Below are 16437 nucleotides of genomic sequence, written 5' to 3'. Positions count from 1 at the left end.
CTCTTGCACACCCAGAGCACAGGCCTTCGTTTGCACACCTACCAGACACTGGGTGAGGCTTCCTGGAAGTTACAGTGGTGTTAGAGATAACTGTCAATTCAGGGTTAGGGTAAATGTTTTCCTGTCGGAGCAGAGTAGGCCTAAAGTCCACCGAGGCAGCCTGTATCCTTAACAGAAGGCCGTTGGGTCTGGCCAAGTGATGGGGTCACAAGACCCAGGTTGGACATTTGCTTCTGCCACCAACCAGCTGGGTCACTTTGGGCAACCTCAGTTTTCTGGTCTGTAGAATGGGGCTAGTAATAGTTCTCATCTCTGTGCTTGTTGCACAGCAAGGCACTTCCAAAATGGTAGAAAGTACATCCATTTGGTAAGAGAACGTGAAGCTTATAGGTTAGCAATAAGGTAAAAGGCATGTACTTTTAACATTATTGATAAGTCATTCACACCTAAAAAGAACCCCTTTATTCTTTGCCTCTTTGAGACCATATCCTTCCTCCTTCCCCCCTCCTCTGTGCCAGGCTCTGTGAGCATCCCTTCTGAGGCCTAATTCCCACTCCCTCCATCCCCTCTGCCTCTGTCAGTCTCTGGTGGCACCCTCCAGACCTGGGACTCAGCTCCATCAGCCAGCGAGGCTGCCTGAGACTTGCCCTTATCTTGTCTTTGCATCAAGCTTTGTGAACATTAGCCACAAATGAATTTTCTGTCCCAATCTGGATAAAACATGATTTGAATTTACTGGATTACCAGCTCCAAGTGAGTGGACCGGAGGCCGGCTCGGATCTGATGGTCAGAAAGTCTGACTTGGCCTGGGCCTCCTTTGTCAACAGTAAAGTAGGAAGAGCTCTGCACTGGAAGCCCTGGCCCCATCACTTTCCCCTTCTCGGGCCTCAGTTTCCCCTCCTGTAAAATGCAGGTTGGCTAGTGACTCCTAGGTCCTCTAGCCAAGACCAACGATTCTATGAAGAAGTCCATTTGCTGACATTCAAAGCAACTGTGTTCAAAGTGTGTTCTTGTTCATATCTGTGCATGACAGTCAAACTGGCCGCTCCAAGGACCTTGGCTCTAATGGGTCCATCTTTGGGGGCGTGCTCGCCTGCTTCTGAAGTGTCCTGAATTACTGTGGGAAATGGCTTCACAAGGCTCGACTTAAGCAGACTTGACTTATTTTACACACATCATGTTTACACATATCACAGACATGGCTCTCTTTGGCTGGGGAGTGCATGAGTTCAGGATGCCTATATGTGAACTAGACTTTCAAGGAAACCACATTTCTCCCATACCTCCCTTATTGTTATATTGCTTCTTTCATCAGCTTATCTTAGATACCTGCTGTTTCTCACAACGGCTCTTTGAGGGTGAAACCCATGGCCATTTTAAAGGCCCTGAGAAGCTGAGTGATTTGATGGTGATGACAAAGAAACCCCCAAGGAGCTTGCTCTTGAGAGTGCTATAATTTAACTCTCAGTCCACATGTGGGACAGCCAGTAATTCTCTTGCAGGGAGAGCTTATTAATCAAATCAGCCTCATCCTAGTCTGGGGACCCAGTGGGGTGACCAGCTCTTCCTGGTTTGCCTGGCAATTTCCTGGTTTTAGCACTGAAAGTTCCCAGGAACCCCTCAGTCCTGGGTGAACCAGAACAGTGGGTCACCCTCATACCCAGGGTCCTCAAATTTCAGTGTATGCAAGAATCAACACGTACGATGATTAAAACCGCAGATTTCTGGGGTGGGTGATTCTGGCCCAAATGTTTTCCTAACCACGCTAAGAAATACCGGTAAGAACTTATTACAAGTTTATCATACTTGCATTTGGCATTTAGTCACCAGTGGTTCTTGAACTCATCTGCACATCAGAATCACCTGGGAAGCTTTTGAAAAATACTAATGCCTGGGGCCAGCCCGGTGGTGTAGTGGTTACATTCATGGGCTTCCCTTTGGTGGCCTGGGGTTCGCGGGTTTGGATCCCGGGCACGGACCTACACACTGCTCATCAAGCCATGCTGTGGTGGCATCCAACATACAAAATAGAGGAAGATGGGCACAGATGTTAGCTCAGGGCCACTCTTCCTCAAGCAAAAAGAGGAAGATTAGCAGCAGGTGTGTTAGCCCAGGGCCAATCTTCCTCACCAAAAAAAAAAAAAAAAACCCAACAAACTAGTGCCCAGACTTGACCCAAATCAATTAAATTAGAATCTCTTGGGGTGCAGCCAGGGCATTGGGATTATATTTAAAGTTCCTCTCACACTGGGAGAACTACCAGTAGATGGAGCAGAACAATGGCCATTATTTACTATTGGATCCATAATGCCTAAAACCTCAGCTGCCACTTGGTTTCGGCCCCTTCACTTTCCACATTCCCCTCTTGCAGGAAAAATACTTCGAAGTGCAAGATGGCAATGTCTGTTGAAATTGAGAACAATATCACTGCTGGGTATAAAACATAAAGAAACTTTTGGACAAGTGCATAGGAGATATGTACAAGAATGCTAACTAGAGTTTTGATTGTAATGGCAAGGAACTGGAAACAATCTAAATGTTTATCAGCAGGAGAGTGGATGAATAAAGTGCGATGGTATATTCATCAAATGGAATACTATACTGCAGTGAAAATGGGTGAATCTGAGCTACATATACCAACATTGGAACAAAGTGTTCATAAGACTTTTCTAAAGTTAGAAAAATCTAACTACAGGCTACTGTGACCAGCTCCTTGGGGACTTAAACACCTCACTTTGACAGGCAGATTGTCTTGCAGCAGAGGGTTCCTGGGCACTTCTGTGGCAGCAGTGAAACAGGGCTGCACAGCTTAGAAGGCTTGTGCCAGCTGGTAGAGCTCATTTTGCCTGTTCTGAGGAAACAACGTTCTTGTGCTATAGAGAGAACTCCCATAAGAATTAGGTAGCTCTTTGCAATCTTAAAATATCTGCCTTGCCATCCAGAAGTCACAAGGACAGACATTTTAGTCCCAGTTCCTGAGTTGCTTCTAAACAGGTATGAAGTCTGATGCCGCATTCTCCTTCATCATCCCTCTCATTGTCCACATACAGCCATAAATCCATTAGAAGTGCAGATGTTACTGTGAACCCAGAATTTCAAGGTTGTTCATCTTGTTTGGCTTTTCTAGGTCGCTGACAAATGTTTATTTTTTAAAAGGGCCACAGAGCTTACCTGGTCCTAGTTTGGCCACGGCATAGAGGAGGTCGTAGTTGAGGACCGGCGTGGCATCGCTGATGGGCTGCCAGCCAACAGGAGGAGATGCAGGGGGTGAGATGAGAAACTGTTTGGCGGGCTGTGGTGGAGCCAAATGCAGTTTGTCTCCATCTGTCTCTGGAGTCTGAACCTTTCAAACAGAGTAGAAATGAAGACACGTTATTCATTATGGCCTCAGATGTGCCATGTTGGGACACTAAGATGCGGAGTCTTACTTTTAGCCTGTGACAAATGAACCAAGGAACCAGGCTATAATAATAATTACTGCTTACCACACACCATGTGTTCAGTTATCTTATTTAATCCTTAAAACAGTGGGTCTCAACCTTTAGCGTGCATCAGAATTACCTGGAAACTTTTACTACAACACAGATTGCTGAGCCCCACTCCCAGAGTGTCTGATTCAGTAGACCTGGGGTGAGGCCCGAGAATCTGCACTGCTAACAAGTTCCCACGTGATGCGGATGCTGCTGGTCTCAAGACCCCTTCCTCCCTCCCTCCTTCTCTCTCTTTCTTTCTCTCTTTTAATTTCATAACATGAAATTAACCATTTTAAAGTAAACAATTCGATAGTATTTAGTACATTCCCAATGTTGTGCAATCACCACTTCTATCTAGATCCAAAGCATTTTCATCACCCCAAAGGAAACCTGGTACTCATTTAACAGTTACTACCATTTCTGCCTCCACTCAGACCCTGGCAACCACCAATCTGCTTTCTGTTTCTGTGGACTTACCTATTTTGGACATTTCATATAAATGGAATCATAGAATATGGGTCCACATTTTGCATCTAGCTTCTTTCATTTAGCATAATTTTTTCAAGGTTCATCCATGTTGTAGCATGTATCAGTACTCCATTCCTTTTCATGGTTGAATAATATTCCACTAAATGAATAGACATTTGGGTTGTTTCCACATTTTGGCTACTGTGAGTAGTGCTGCTATAAACATGTGCGTTATATGTATTTGTTAGAGACCTGTTTCCAGTTCTTTTCCATATATACCTAGGAGTGGAATTGCAGGGTCAGATGGTAACTCTTATGTTTAACGTTTTAAGGAACCAAGGAAGGTTTTAATAGAAGAGGAAACTGAGGTTTCTACAAGTCACATAAGTTATAAGCAGTGTGGAATTTGAACATAGAGCTGAGACTAAAATCTAAGTTCTTTTTCTTCTTTCATTTTTATTTTATTTTATTGTGGGAAGAACACTTAACATGACGTCTACCTTCTTAACAAATTTTTAAGTGTGCAATACATTATTATTGACTGTAGGTACCATGTTGAAGGCAGATTTCTAGAGCTTATTCATCTTGCTTGACTAAAACTTTATGAACATTGATTAGTAACTCTTCATTTTCCTCTCCCCTCCCAGCCCCTGGTAACTACCATTCCACTCTTTGATTCTATGAGTTTGACTATTTTAGATACCTCATATAAGTGGAATTATGCAGTATTTGTCTTTCTGTGATTGGCTTATTTCACTTAGCATAATGTCCTCAAGGATCATCCATGCTGTGATATATTGCAGAATGTCCATACTACCCAAAGCGATCTACAGATTCAATGCAATGCCTATCAAAATCCCAATGGCAATTTTTTGTGTGTGTGTGTAAGAAAGGTCAGCCCTGAGCCAACATCCGATGCCAATCCTCTTTTTTTTTTTGACTGAGGAAGACTGGCCCTGGGCCAACATCTGTGCCCATCCTCCTCCACTTTACATGGGACACTGCCACAGCATGGCTTGACAAGCAGTGTGTCAGTGCACGCCTGGGATCTGAACCTGCGAACCCCGGGCCGCCAAAGCGGAGTGCATGCACCCAACTGCTGCGCCACTGGGCCGGCCCCCCAATGGCAATTTTTTTTACAGAAATAGAAAAAAAATTCTAAAATTCATATGAAACCACAAAAGACCATGAGTAGCCAAATCAATCTTGAAAAAGAACCTAACATTTCCTGATTTCAAAATATATTACAAAGCTACAGTAATCAAAACAGTATGGTACTGACATAAAGACAGACATACATACTAATGGAACAGAATAGAGAACTCAAAATTAAATCTATGCCTGTAGTGTCAACTGATCTTCAACAAGTGTACCAAAATAACACAATGGGGAAAGGATAGTCTCTTCAACAAACGGTATTGGGAAAACTGGATATCCACGTGCAAAAGAATGAAACTGGACCCTTGTCTTACACCATATACAAAATCAACTCAAAATGGATTAAAGACTTAAACATGAGACCCCAAACTGTAAAACTCCTAGAAGAAAACATAAGGGAAAAGTTTCATGACATTGGTCTTGGCAATGATTTCATGGATATAACACCAAAGGCACAGGTAAGAAAAATAAAAATAAACAAGTGAGACTACATCAAACTAAAAAGCTTCCACACAGCAAAGGAAATAATCAACAGAGTGAAAGGCAACCTATGGAATGGGAGAAAATATGTGCAAACCACATATCCAATAAGAGGTTAATCTCCAAAATATATAAGGAACTAGTATAACTCAATAATAAAAAAACTAACAACCTGATTTAAAAATGGGCTAAGGACTTGAGCAGACATTTCTACGAGGAAGACATACAAATGGCCAACAGGTATATGAAAAAATGGTCAACATCACTAACCATCAGGGAAATGTAAATCAAAACCACAATGAGACACCACCTCGCACCTGTCAGGATGGCTGTTCTCATAAAAATAAAAGACAACAAGTGTTGGCAAGGATGTGGAGAAATTACATTCCTACTTGCACACTGCTGGTAGGAATGCAAACTGGTGCAGCTGCTATGGAAAACAGCATGGAGATTCCTCAAAAAATTAACAATGGAACTACTATACGATCCAGCAATTCCACTTCTGGGTAGTTTTCTAAAATAATTGAAATCAGGATCTTGACTGGATATTAGCACTCCTATGTTCATTGTAGCATTATTCACAATAGCTGAGTGTGGAAACACCCTAAATGTCCATCGACAGATGAATGGATAAAGAAACTGTGGTATATATATACAATGGAACATTATTCAGTCTTAAAAAGAAGCAAAGTCTATGTTCTTTTCACTGTGCCATCTTTGTAGAGCCTAAAGGTGGAAACAATGCTTATGGACCAATAACAGATGGATCAAGATATCTAACGATGAAGTGAGGACACGGATGGAACATGACGGACATTGATTTTCTATTGCTGTGGATTTGGTGAGCATTGCCAAGAATTACCCATCCCTTTTCGGAACAGCCAGAATTTATTTTTGGATGGAATAAAACACAAAATTGATTTCCATATGTGCATAACCTTTTCTCATGCATATGAATCATTGGAAGGGTATACGGTCCACTAAAACTGTCATATAATTTAAGTTTTAACTATAACCTTGCCAGGAAACTTAGAAGTAGTTGTGATTAGAGCATTCTTATTATAACTACTAACTGGAACTGATTGTGCATTTACCAAATGCTATGTCCTTTAACACACAATAATACATTTAATCCTCATAACAACAGTATGGGGTGTATATCATCATCCCCATTTCACAGATGAGGAAACTGAGTGAGTTTACATAACTTGCCCAGGTTAAAGCCCAGGCTGTCAGCCCTTAGAGTCTGCCATGCTGTCCCTGCCTGGGAATCATCGTATAGGTTTATTTCTCAGTGAACTAATTATAGACTACAAACCAATCTGAAAGTAGAAAGGGCTTCATTTACATTTTAAAAAGGCAAAAATTAATGTAGGGCAAAAGGATTAACTTTGGTAAAGAGTTACCTTACCTGTGCAAAGTAGAGTTTTAATTTTTTCCCTCTGAACTGGGTTTCATGAAGCTCTATCCTGGCTCGGGCTGCAGATTTGGGATTGCTGAAGTTTATTCGGACACGTCTGAAACTCTTAAATAGTTGGAACGTCACACAGTCATCATAAGTCCGGAACAGTCCCTCAAATTTTTCCTGATAGAAACAAACACAGAGGAAAATCCATTGGTCATGTATCTTGTATGATGCCAGATCTGACAGAAACAAAAACCTAAGTAAATAAACAAGCTGTTCCTAACAGAGGCCCAGAGCTCAGGGGCCAGAGTTTTCACTGGACCATCTGGGGCCCAAACTCTATAATGATAATAATCACAAACAACTAACATTAACATGGCTTGTCCTCTCTGCACAGGTTTTCTGGGAACTTGTAGTGGCAGTGGGTGACAGTTGGCTAAGAACTGGGGACTTGTTGGCCATCTCTATTTTTTTTTCCATTAGTGACATGACAAGCATTTCAATTGCTGAGGCAACAGGATTCCAGACCAAATTGATTGGAGGCAGATCCAGCACAGTGAATCTGCCAGATGTACCCTCAGGCAACACAGGGACATGAACAGAGCTAGCCACAGGGGACCTCCACCTGCCTTTACAGCAAACCTTCCGTGTTTTTGATGTCTAAGCTCCCACCAGGCACACAGTAATATTTTGCTGTCCCCTGGCTGCCAGTTTCCTCCTGTGTGGTACCCCACAAACCCAATAAATCCCTCATTTCCTCAAGAGTTAGTTCTCTTTGTAGCCACTGGTTTGAATAAAGTTCCACAGCAGTGATCTCAAACTCTTTGGTCTCAGGACCTCACTACACGCTTAAAAATTATGAAGGATCCTAAAGAACTTTTGTTAATGTAGGGTTTATCTATCAATGGGTTTTATCTATCAATGTTTATTGTACTAGAAATTAAAACTGAGACATTTAAAAATATTTACTTATAGATCCATTTAAAATTAACAATAATAAACCCATCCCATGTCAAAATAATCTTTTAATGAAAAATAACTGTTTTCCAAAACAAGAAAAAATTTAGTGAGAAGACTGGCATTGTTTTACATTTTTGCAAATCTCTTCAATTTCTAACTTAAAAGAAGACAACTGGAATCTCATATCTGCTTCTGTATTCCATCTGTTATACTATGCTGTTTTGTTGGAAGGGTATGAAGAAAAGCTGGCCTCACTCAAGTAAATTTATGATTGGGAAAGGGAGGAGTAATTTAATAGCTTTTCAAATAATTATGAATATCCTTCCTTGAACCATCATCAAAACTCAACAAGTGGCAGCTTCTTAAAGTGTATTGCAATGTTGAATCTGAAGCCATAATCAAATAACATTTTTATTTGACTATATTAAAATCCATTTATCTATTTTGCACCTTTAATGGATTTTTTACCCATGCATGACTGTGTAATAATGCACACTGATCATCCGGAAAATATCGGTTCCCTGAGTTACGCAGCTTTTCCAAATGTTGACACATTTCATTACACGATATCAAAAATCACATTCATTAGTGTTACCATCTGTCTTATCAAAAAGTCTTTAGAGATTAGAAAGCTGTCAGATTCATAGCGGTGAATACAAGTTTTCCAAAATTTTAATTTTTGCTTGAAAGTTCGTTCTTTATCATTGGTAACAAATATTGTCAGTCATTTTCCTTGAAGTAACATGCTCATTCATTCATTTCTGAGAAAATGTCTGCCAAATATCTAAGTCTACATAACTACAGTTTGTCTGTTAGTTGTTTTTTCAAGTAAAAATGGTGTTCCATGAGAAAAATAAGTGCCTAGTTCAGCTTAGAACATTTCCTAAAGTCAAGCACTGTATTTTGGTGTGCCACAGTGCTTTACGTGTAGTTTCCATTTCATTATTGAGATTATTAAAAAGGCATGTACTCAAGGATAAAGAGTTAATAAAATTAATAACTTTTACTACTTCATTAAGTAGATACTTATGACACTCTTTAATAAATTATTGTTAAGGACAATAAAGCAATCTCCCCTCTTATTTTTATAGCAGTTGTAAAATGAAAGGGTCAGGGATCCCAGTAATTTCAATTAATTGAGTGACATCACCAAAATCTCGCTTCAAATCTGGCTATTATGGTTGAGTTTACTCCACTTAGTTGTAAAGGGTAAAATGAGTGGTGCCTCCAGTAGAATATCTTCCCAAACCGAGCCTGTAGAGAGCAAACATCACTTCCACCCATATTTACTTGGCCAAGGCTCATCTGCATGGCCATAGCTCAGAGCAAAGAGGCTGAGAAAACGAGTCTAACTGTGCAACTACTTGGGAAGAGTAGGCAAGTTTGGTAAATAAGACCACTGTTGATTTTTACACTATGTGTACAATACTGTTTTTGAAACAATTTTATTTTGCTTATACACATTTTATGCAAGAAAAATGTGATTCAAATTCTGATTTCATAAATTAAATCTAGAGAGTTTATTTGAGGGAAGAGGGCAAGGATGTCAATCAAGGTTGACCCTTTGGAAAGCACTGTCAAGAGCAATCTAGGATTCGATAAGGGGAGGAGGCAGAGGAATGATTTTAGAACTCAAATTGCACTATGAGAAAAAGTAACAAGGAACTCGAGAGAAGAAAATGAGAGAGAACAGGAGAGGGGTTGGTAAGAGAAGAATGAGAAGGGATGAAGAGTGGGGCTGGATGAAGACATGAACACAGAGGAAGATGCTGTGTAAATGGAGGATATTTGAGAAACCAACGTGCCTGGCATAGTAGATAAGATATATATAGTAAAGGTAACCAGACAGGGAGGCTGAGATAGGTGCTCAGGCCATACAGGTCGGGGGCATCTGGGGTCCAAAGAGTAATTTGATTTTTTGCCTTGATCAGTTTTTATCAGCTTCATCCTTTATACAGCAAGAACTGCAGGGTACAGGTGAAGACGCTCCAGGGGGTGTGCCTGACAATGCAGAAAGCAGTTTATCAGAGAATGGAGACCCAGGCCTAACTCAGGCCATATTTGAAATCAAATAAGCCTATAGTTTCAAATATGAACACTGCGATTTTAAATTCTCTACTTTTAAATGTATTTGCTTTTCCTGAGTCATCTGGAAAGTGACGAGGCAAGTATAGATGTCCTGCTACAAACAGAAGCATTTATTTTAGAGAAGCATTTATACGTGGAGAAGCTCCCTGCAGTTTTCTCTGTATCTTACTTCATCTCTGTTATAACTATTTGTTTATTTTTAAAAAAGATTTAAAAAAAGATTTGAACATGGCTTATAAAGACATATAAGAATAAAATTAAGTAAAATAGAAATTGAGTAGAGAAAAAGAGGAAAACAAGGGTAGAAACATAAATTAGAGCCAAGAAGGAGGTCTGTTCAGAAAAGCTGAAAGGCTTCTCATAGAGTTTTGAACATTTGCCATGGGTGAGCCAACATTTTGCCTCTAATTTTGCTCAAAGCTAATGTGATAAAGTAATCCTCACCCGTTATGCAATTCTCAGGGGTGACAAGGTAAAGACGAGCCTGGTCTTAAAACGCGGCAGAGGGATCTGTCCAGGGTCCTCATAAGAAGCTACTGTGATGTGAAGAACGATCCTCAGCAGTTATGGAACACAAACCAAGCAGCAGGTGATCCATTAGAGTTTCCAATCAAAATGGAAACAACTATTATTTTTTTAAATCAATAGGCTTTAAAAGCATCCTCAGTATTTAGGAAGTGCTCGATGTATTCTAGTGATTGGTTGATGCAAAAACCCAAGGTATTTTGTAAAATATTAGAACAATTTAAAATATTACTTTCAGTTTAACTCTAAACCAGACAGGCTGCAGATGAACAATATCTGTCTAATATATTATCTCATTGGGGGCCGGCCCAGTGGCGTAGCGATTAAGCACGCGCCCTCTGTTGCGGCGGCTGGGGGTTCGGATCCTGGGTGCGCACAGACGCACCGCTTGTCAGGCCATGCTGTGGCGGCGTCCCATATAAAGTGAAGGAAGATGGGCACGGATGTTAGCCCAGGGCCAACCTTCCTCAGCAAAAAAAGAGGAGGATTGGCGACAGATGTTAGCTCATGGCTAATCTTCCTCACACACACACACACACACACACACACACACACACACAAAATATATATATATATTATCTCATTGAATCCTCACTTTTCTGAACAGGCCCTTTGAGGGAGAGTTGGAATCATTATTATTCTTGAGTAACATGTGAAGCAACTGAAACCCAGAGAAGTTAATAACCTCCACAAAGTCACACAACTAACTGGTTAGCAAAACCAGAACCAGTAAGCTCAAGTTGTTTATACTATGTAAATATTACTGATAATATGCAAACAAGAGAAAAGTCTGAAGAACAAGAAAACTGGCCTTCCTTGTCAATCCAAGGAACAGCGCTGTCCTTGAAGACTGCCTGTTAGAGAAGTCCAGTGGCGCCTTTCACTGCATTCCAAACGATACTGTAAGCCTCTATGTATTTTTCAATTTTCTCCCTTATGATCTCTTTGGGTATAAATTATCTTAATAAGAAATTCAGCTTCTCTCAAAATCACAAGGCTCTCATCTGTCAGATAATACTTCCCAGAAACTGCCGAAGAATGGAACAATTCATTTAGGTTTATCACCCCTCAGTGGATACCACTGACAAGTCATGTGCAAATCCCATGTTTAAGGCTCGTACTGCATTTTATAGGCTGCTCAGGGGGGCCTCCTGTCAGAAGGACTGCTGGTGTAAATCTTCCACAATGCAGACTCTTTATGTGAAAGGACGAGCCAAGCCTGAATGTGGGGATTTTCACATCTGGATTTTAACCTGTCAGGACTTCATAGGCCAGGAAGACTTGTATTAAATCACGCTTTGTCCCATTTGTGGTCCTGATGTTACCAAAAAATCATTATGGAAAGGAGGCTCTCAACCCTTCTTTACAGACAAAAGATGTGGACAGACCTCGTGTCCCATAACTGCTTTGAGAAAAGATAACTCGGCTGGTAAAGACACAAAAGCCTTTATCCCTTCCCACTGGAGTCCTTGTGACAGACAAAGATCTAAAATTCAGCCCCAAACTCTAAAAGGATCTGCTTTGTCCTAAAACTTCATGGATTCATCACACGCTTCTCTCAGCAGAACGCTTCCCATGGTCTGTGTTCTATGCTGTTCTTTCATTCCCAGTAGCAGCCCTCCAGTCGGCTGCGGCTGGACAACATCGCTGTGCCAGAGGACATTTTTACTTCTCTTTAGGTAAGGAAGTCTTCATTTCCCGGATTTCACTGAGCTGCCACCTATGCATTTAGAACTGCAAAAACGAAAACTGAAAAAACTCCTCCAAAGCCAAGCAATGGTACAGGGGCTATAAACTGGAATGATCTTTGAATGGGGGGTGAATCTAAGTTTGTGGAGCCTGAAGCTTTTACAACTTGGGAAGCCCTCTTTAAGCAAAATAATACAAAATTAGGCACAAAAATGGAATTTTTTTTTTTTTTAGAATGAGAACAAAAAGTCATAAGAAATAACTTTTGCAAATTTTACAAAAAAAATATGACCATGTGAAACACATTGCCAGGCCTTGATAGAGGCCCATGCAAATACGGGGCCCTACAGCTGAAGCTTCATTCACTTTCCAGGAAATGTGTCTAAGTGAATGACAAGTATAGTGTGCCATCACCAAGCAGTCTGGAGCCCAGGTTTTGAGAGCAGCTAAGACACCTACAGTGCTTATATCACTCTCAGCTGATGAAGATCATTTCCCTAAATGTTTGAATCACCAGAATGAGAGCCAAGTAACTTGGATCTGCAAAGTTTCCATCCATGTATAACATTATAGATGGCTGAGTATGTCCCTGCCACACACACTGGAACCCATTTTGTAAATACCGAAGATGGAGGACTCAGGAGGGGGAGCAAGTAAGGGGGTTGTTTGGAATCCATCCTGACAGCTGTTCAATAAGGGGTGGTAAGTGTCAGATGAGTGGCCCAAGAGAGGCACTGGTGGACCAAGGTGGCACTGTCTGCATGCCTGGGACCCTTATTGGGTCTAACTCTGTGCACCCAATGCCCACCCTTTGGGGGAGTGAGACCCTCCCAGTGCCTGAACCCAGGACTTGTTCTGGTAGGTCACTCTGCCCCCACTAAGAGTGCCCAGGGGGAATGGAGCCTGGCTGTGCCAAGCAAGATACCATTTGTGGATGTCTGCATGCTTCCTGCCTGTCCCAGGACATTTGTAAGTCTCCCAAGGGGTCTCTGAATAGCTAGGGAGTGGCAGGGAGGAGCGCCCCCACATATACTGGGAGTGGGGAGGGGGTGGACTAGGAAAACTCGAGACCTCTGAGAGAGTAGTTATGAGCACAGATCTCTGTTACATGCCACAAAACTGGACATATCTGCATGGTTATAAATACAAAGGAAGGATCTGACAGTCCTTTTATAGCTGCCATATTTCAGTTTACAGCATCAATGGCTGTCTTGGTTCAGGGTATTTCCTGAAGGCTAATGACAGCTTCATCCTTCTCTGGGCCATCAACTCCTCTTCTCTGATCATTTATCAGCAAGAACGCCAATGGCTGTCATCAGCCATGACTAGACATAGGCTCTAACAGCACATGTGTAATTGATGAAACGCACAGCCTGCGTCACAGCCTACCCAATCTCGTAAGAGAACGGGCACTGCCTTTATTCAGGTGAATGTTGATTTTCCTATTAGCCATAGGTAAAGAGAGGCAGTATAAAGCCATGTTACTAGCACGGACTCTAGAGCCACACTACCTAGTTCAAACCCTGAACGCAGGATTTGTGCAACCTTGAGCAATTTTCTTACTTATTTGACGCCTCAGTTTCCTTATCTATAAAATGGGGATCATAACAGAATCTACCTCATAGGGGTGTCCTGAACTTAAGTGAATTAGTATATTTAAATTGCTTAGAAAGTTGCTGAGCACAGTGAATGTGTGTGTGCTGTTATTATTATGAATCCCAGATTGGCAAATAAACGATGTTATGTTCACGCATCTGTATTTGGCCTGCTAGCTCTGGCTGTACAAATCCCCCTATATCTAGATCCAAGTATATCTGTATCTATAGCTATGTCTATATTTTCTATATTTATATCCATACTTGTTACCTGTGTCTAATCCTTAAAGATTGTCAAGAGTGATTATAGGAATGCAGAGTAATATCTCATATAAAATTGTCTAATTATATTAATGTGATTTTATTGATGTTATTATCTACTTAAAATGTAGAACCCAAATTAACCATCAAGATTTCTTGCTTGGTTGCTAAGCTTTAAAAGTTTCCTTTACAAAAACAGCACGGTAAATGAAATAATTCTGAGGAGGAAGTCAACTGGGTAATTGCCTTCAGTCCCTCCCTTTGGAGATCCTACACCACCAGCAGGGGTTGGGGCTCAGAGAGACAGCGAGCGAATGACAAAGATGCCAGCCAGTACGGAAAACATGTGAAGCTCGGCTACATAAGAGATTCGTCAAGGCCCTCCCACCTGACTCCTTTTGCCTGTGCTAATGCACTTCAACTATCTTTTAGACAAAGTCATCTCCAGAGCTCTATTCCCCATATTCAACTGTTTCCTGAACAATTCCCCTGGGATATCCAATAGGTGCCTTAAACTTAATGGCTCTAAAACCAAATTCTTTGCTGGGGCCTCTGAATCTGCTGTCCCTCCATCTCAATACATGGCCCCCATCTACCCAGTTGCTCAAGCCAGGGAGCTGCATGTCCTCCTGATCCTTTCCCTCTCCCTCACCCCACAACCCACCAGGCAATAAGCTCTGTGTTCTCTGAGCCTTTCCTCATCTGCTCCTCATCATACCCCCAATCCCCTGGCTCGCCATAGCTCTCTCTATCACTCCACCAGGTCTCCCTAACTTCGGTCTGGCCAGCCTCGAGTCAACCTTGCAAGTCTGCTGCCAGAGAGGTCTTTCTAAAAGACAAAATTCTGATTATATAGCTCCTCTATAAAACCCTTCAGCGGCTTCACATAGCTTTTAGAATATGGCTTGGCTTAGCAATTTTAAAGGCCCTTTACAAAATGGCCATCACTCACCCCACTGATCTCATATTCCTCCTTTTTCCTAATCCATCCCCAATACACCAGCTAAACTTCCACTAAGGCAGGTTATTCTGTATCTCCAAGTCTTATCTTACTTGCTCTCTTTTCTGCCAATGACACCCCTTTCCTTCAGATAATTTCTTTCTTTTTCTGTATTCCAGTTTTATTGGGATATAATCAACACATGTGTAAGTTTAAAGTGTACAACATAATGATGTAATATATGTATATATTGTGAAATGATTACCATAATACATTTAGTTAACATTTACCATCTCACATAGTTACAATTTTTTTTTCTTGTGATGAGAACTTTTAAGATCAACTCCCTTAGCAATATCCAATACAGTTTTATGAACTATAGTCATCACACTGTACATTACACACCCATCAGATAACTTGTGATTGTCTTTCCAGTCCCAGCTTAGGTCTCATATCTAAGAAATCCCTCCTGAATCCCACGGAGGTGTAGACACCCCCCACGCCGTGCTCCCATAAGAGATTTATCACTTAGTGAGGATAACTGCTCCTTCATTAGCTAGACTATAAGAACTTCAAGGGCAGGAGCAGTGTCATTTTTGTCCTTTTCTCCTTTGCTCATGTATTCATTATTGAGTGCCAACTGTGTACCATGCAGGATGCCTTCACTGTGGAAAGGGCTCACATGTTAATGAAACAAACAAGGCAATGTATCTAGAACAGTCCTCCCTCCTCCCCCAGCTACCTTTTGGTGATTTTTTTCTTCTCTTCAAAGCTACCCTTCAATAAAATCAACAAATAGGTACTGAACACATGGATTAAGATCCTCCATACTATAATATCATAGGGAAGCCAAAATCAAATTGTACATATTTCTTTCCTGACGTCTTTCTTGGACCCCTCCCGATATACCCTTCCTCCACATACGTTTAATCTCCACTTCCTTTGATTATTTGAAACATTCTGAATCTCTTTTCAGAATAATATGTCATCAGAGTGTGTGTGTGTGTGTGTGTGTGTGTGTGTGTGTTCAAGGTGTTGGGGTGGGGTGGCAAGAAAGACTTCAGGGAAGAAATGGTAAATGAAAGGTGGATAGAATTTTGATGTGTGGAAATGAGTGGTGGTGTGAGACTTTAGAAGAAGCTTTTTGTTCCAGGCAAGGGAGCAGCATTATCAAAGGATCTATATATTCCCATTAATCTGACATCACTTCTAAGAAAACGTATTTTGGGGCACTGAGGAAGAAGAGGACAAAAATAATAGCTGGTCTTAAGCCATATTTCCTAGGCCTGGCCTTGTGTGGCACACACAACTGTTATTAAATAAACACTTATAGAATTATAGGAAACATAAAACAAACGAGATTTGAGATTTTCTTCTTTTAAGGGTCAGCTCTTA

The 16437-nt window shown here is 41.2% G+C and overlaps 1 protein-coding gene across 4 annotated transcripts in view; it reads right to left on the bottom strand.

Moving 5' to 3' along the window:
- RCAN2 (regulator of calcineurin 2) overlaps positions 1 to 16437 on the bottom strand; it is a 247381-nt gene that overhangs the window by 16692 nt on the left and 214252 nt on the right. For all 4 annotated transcript variants that reach the window (XM_058554212.1, XM_058554214.1, XM_058554213.1 and 1 more), the window contains 2 exons: positions 6991 to 7164; positions 3172 to 3343 (listed from right to left, as the gene is read on the bottom strand). In XM_058554212.1, the coding sequence (XP_058410195.1) occupies positions 3172 to 3343; positions 6991 to 7164 (346 nt within the window). The remainder of the gene's footprint in view (positions 1 to 3171; positions 3344 to 6990; positions 7165 to 16437) is intronic.

This window comes from Diceros bicornis, chromosome 14 (genome assembly GCF_020826845.1).
Source record: "Diceros bicornis minor isolate mBicDic1 chromosome 14, mDicBic1.mat.cur, whole genome shotgun sequence".
In the NCBI taxonomy this organism is placed as follows: domain Eukaryota; kingdom Metazoa; phylum Chordata; class Mammalia; order Perissodactyla; family Rhinocerotidae; genus Diceros; species Diceros bicornis.
This window is presented reverse-complemented; position numbering and strand designations above follow the sequence as displayed.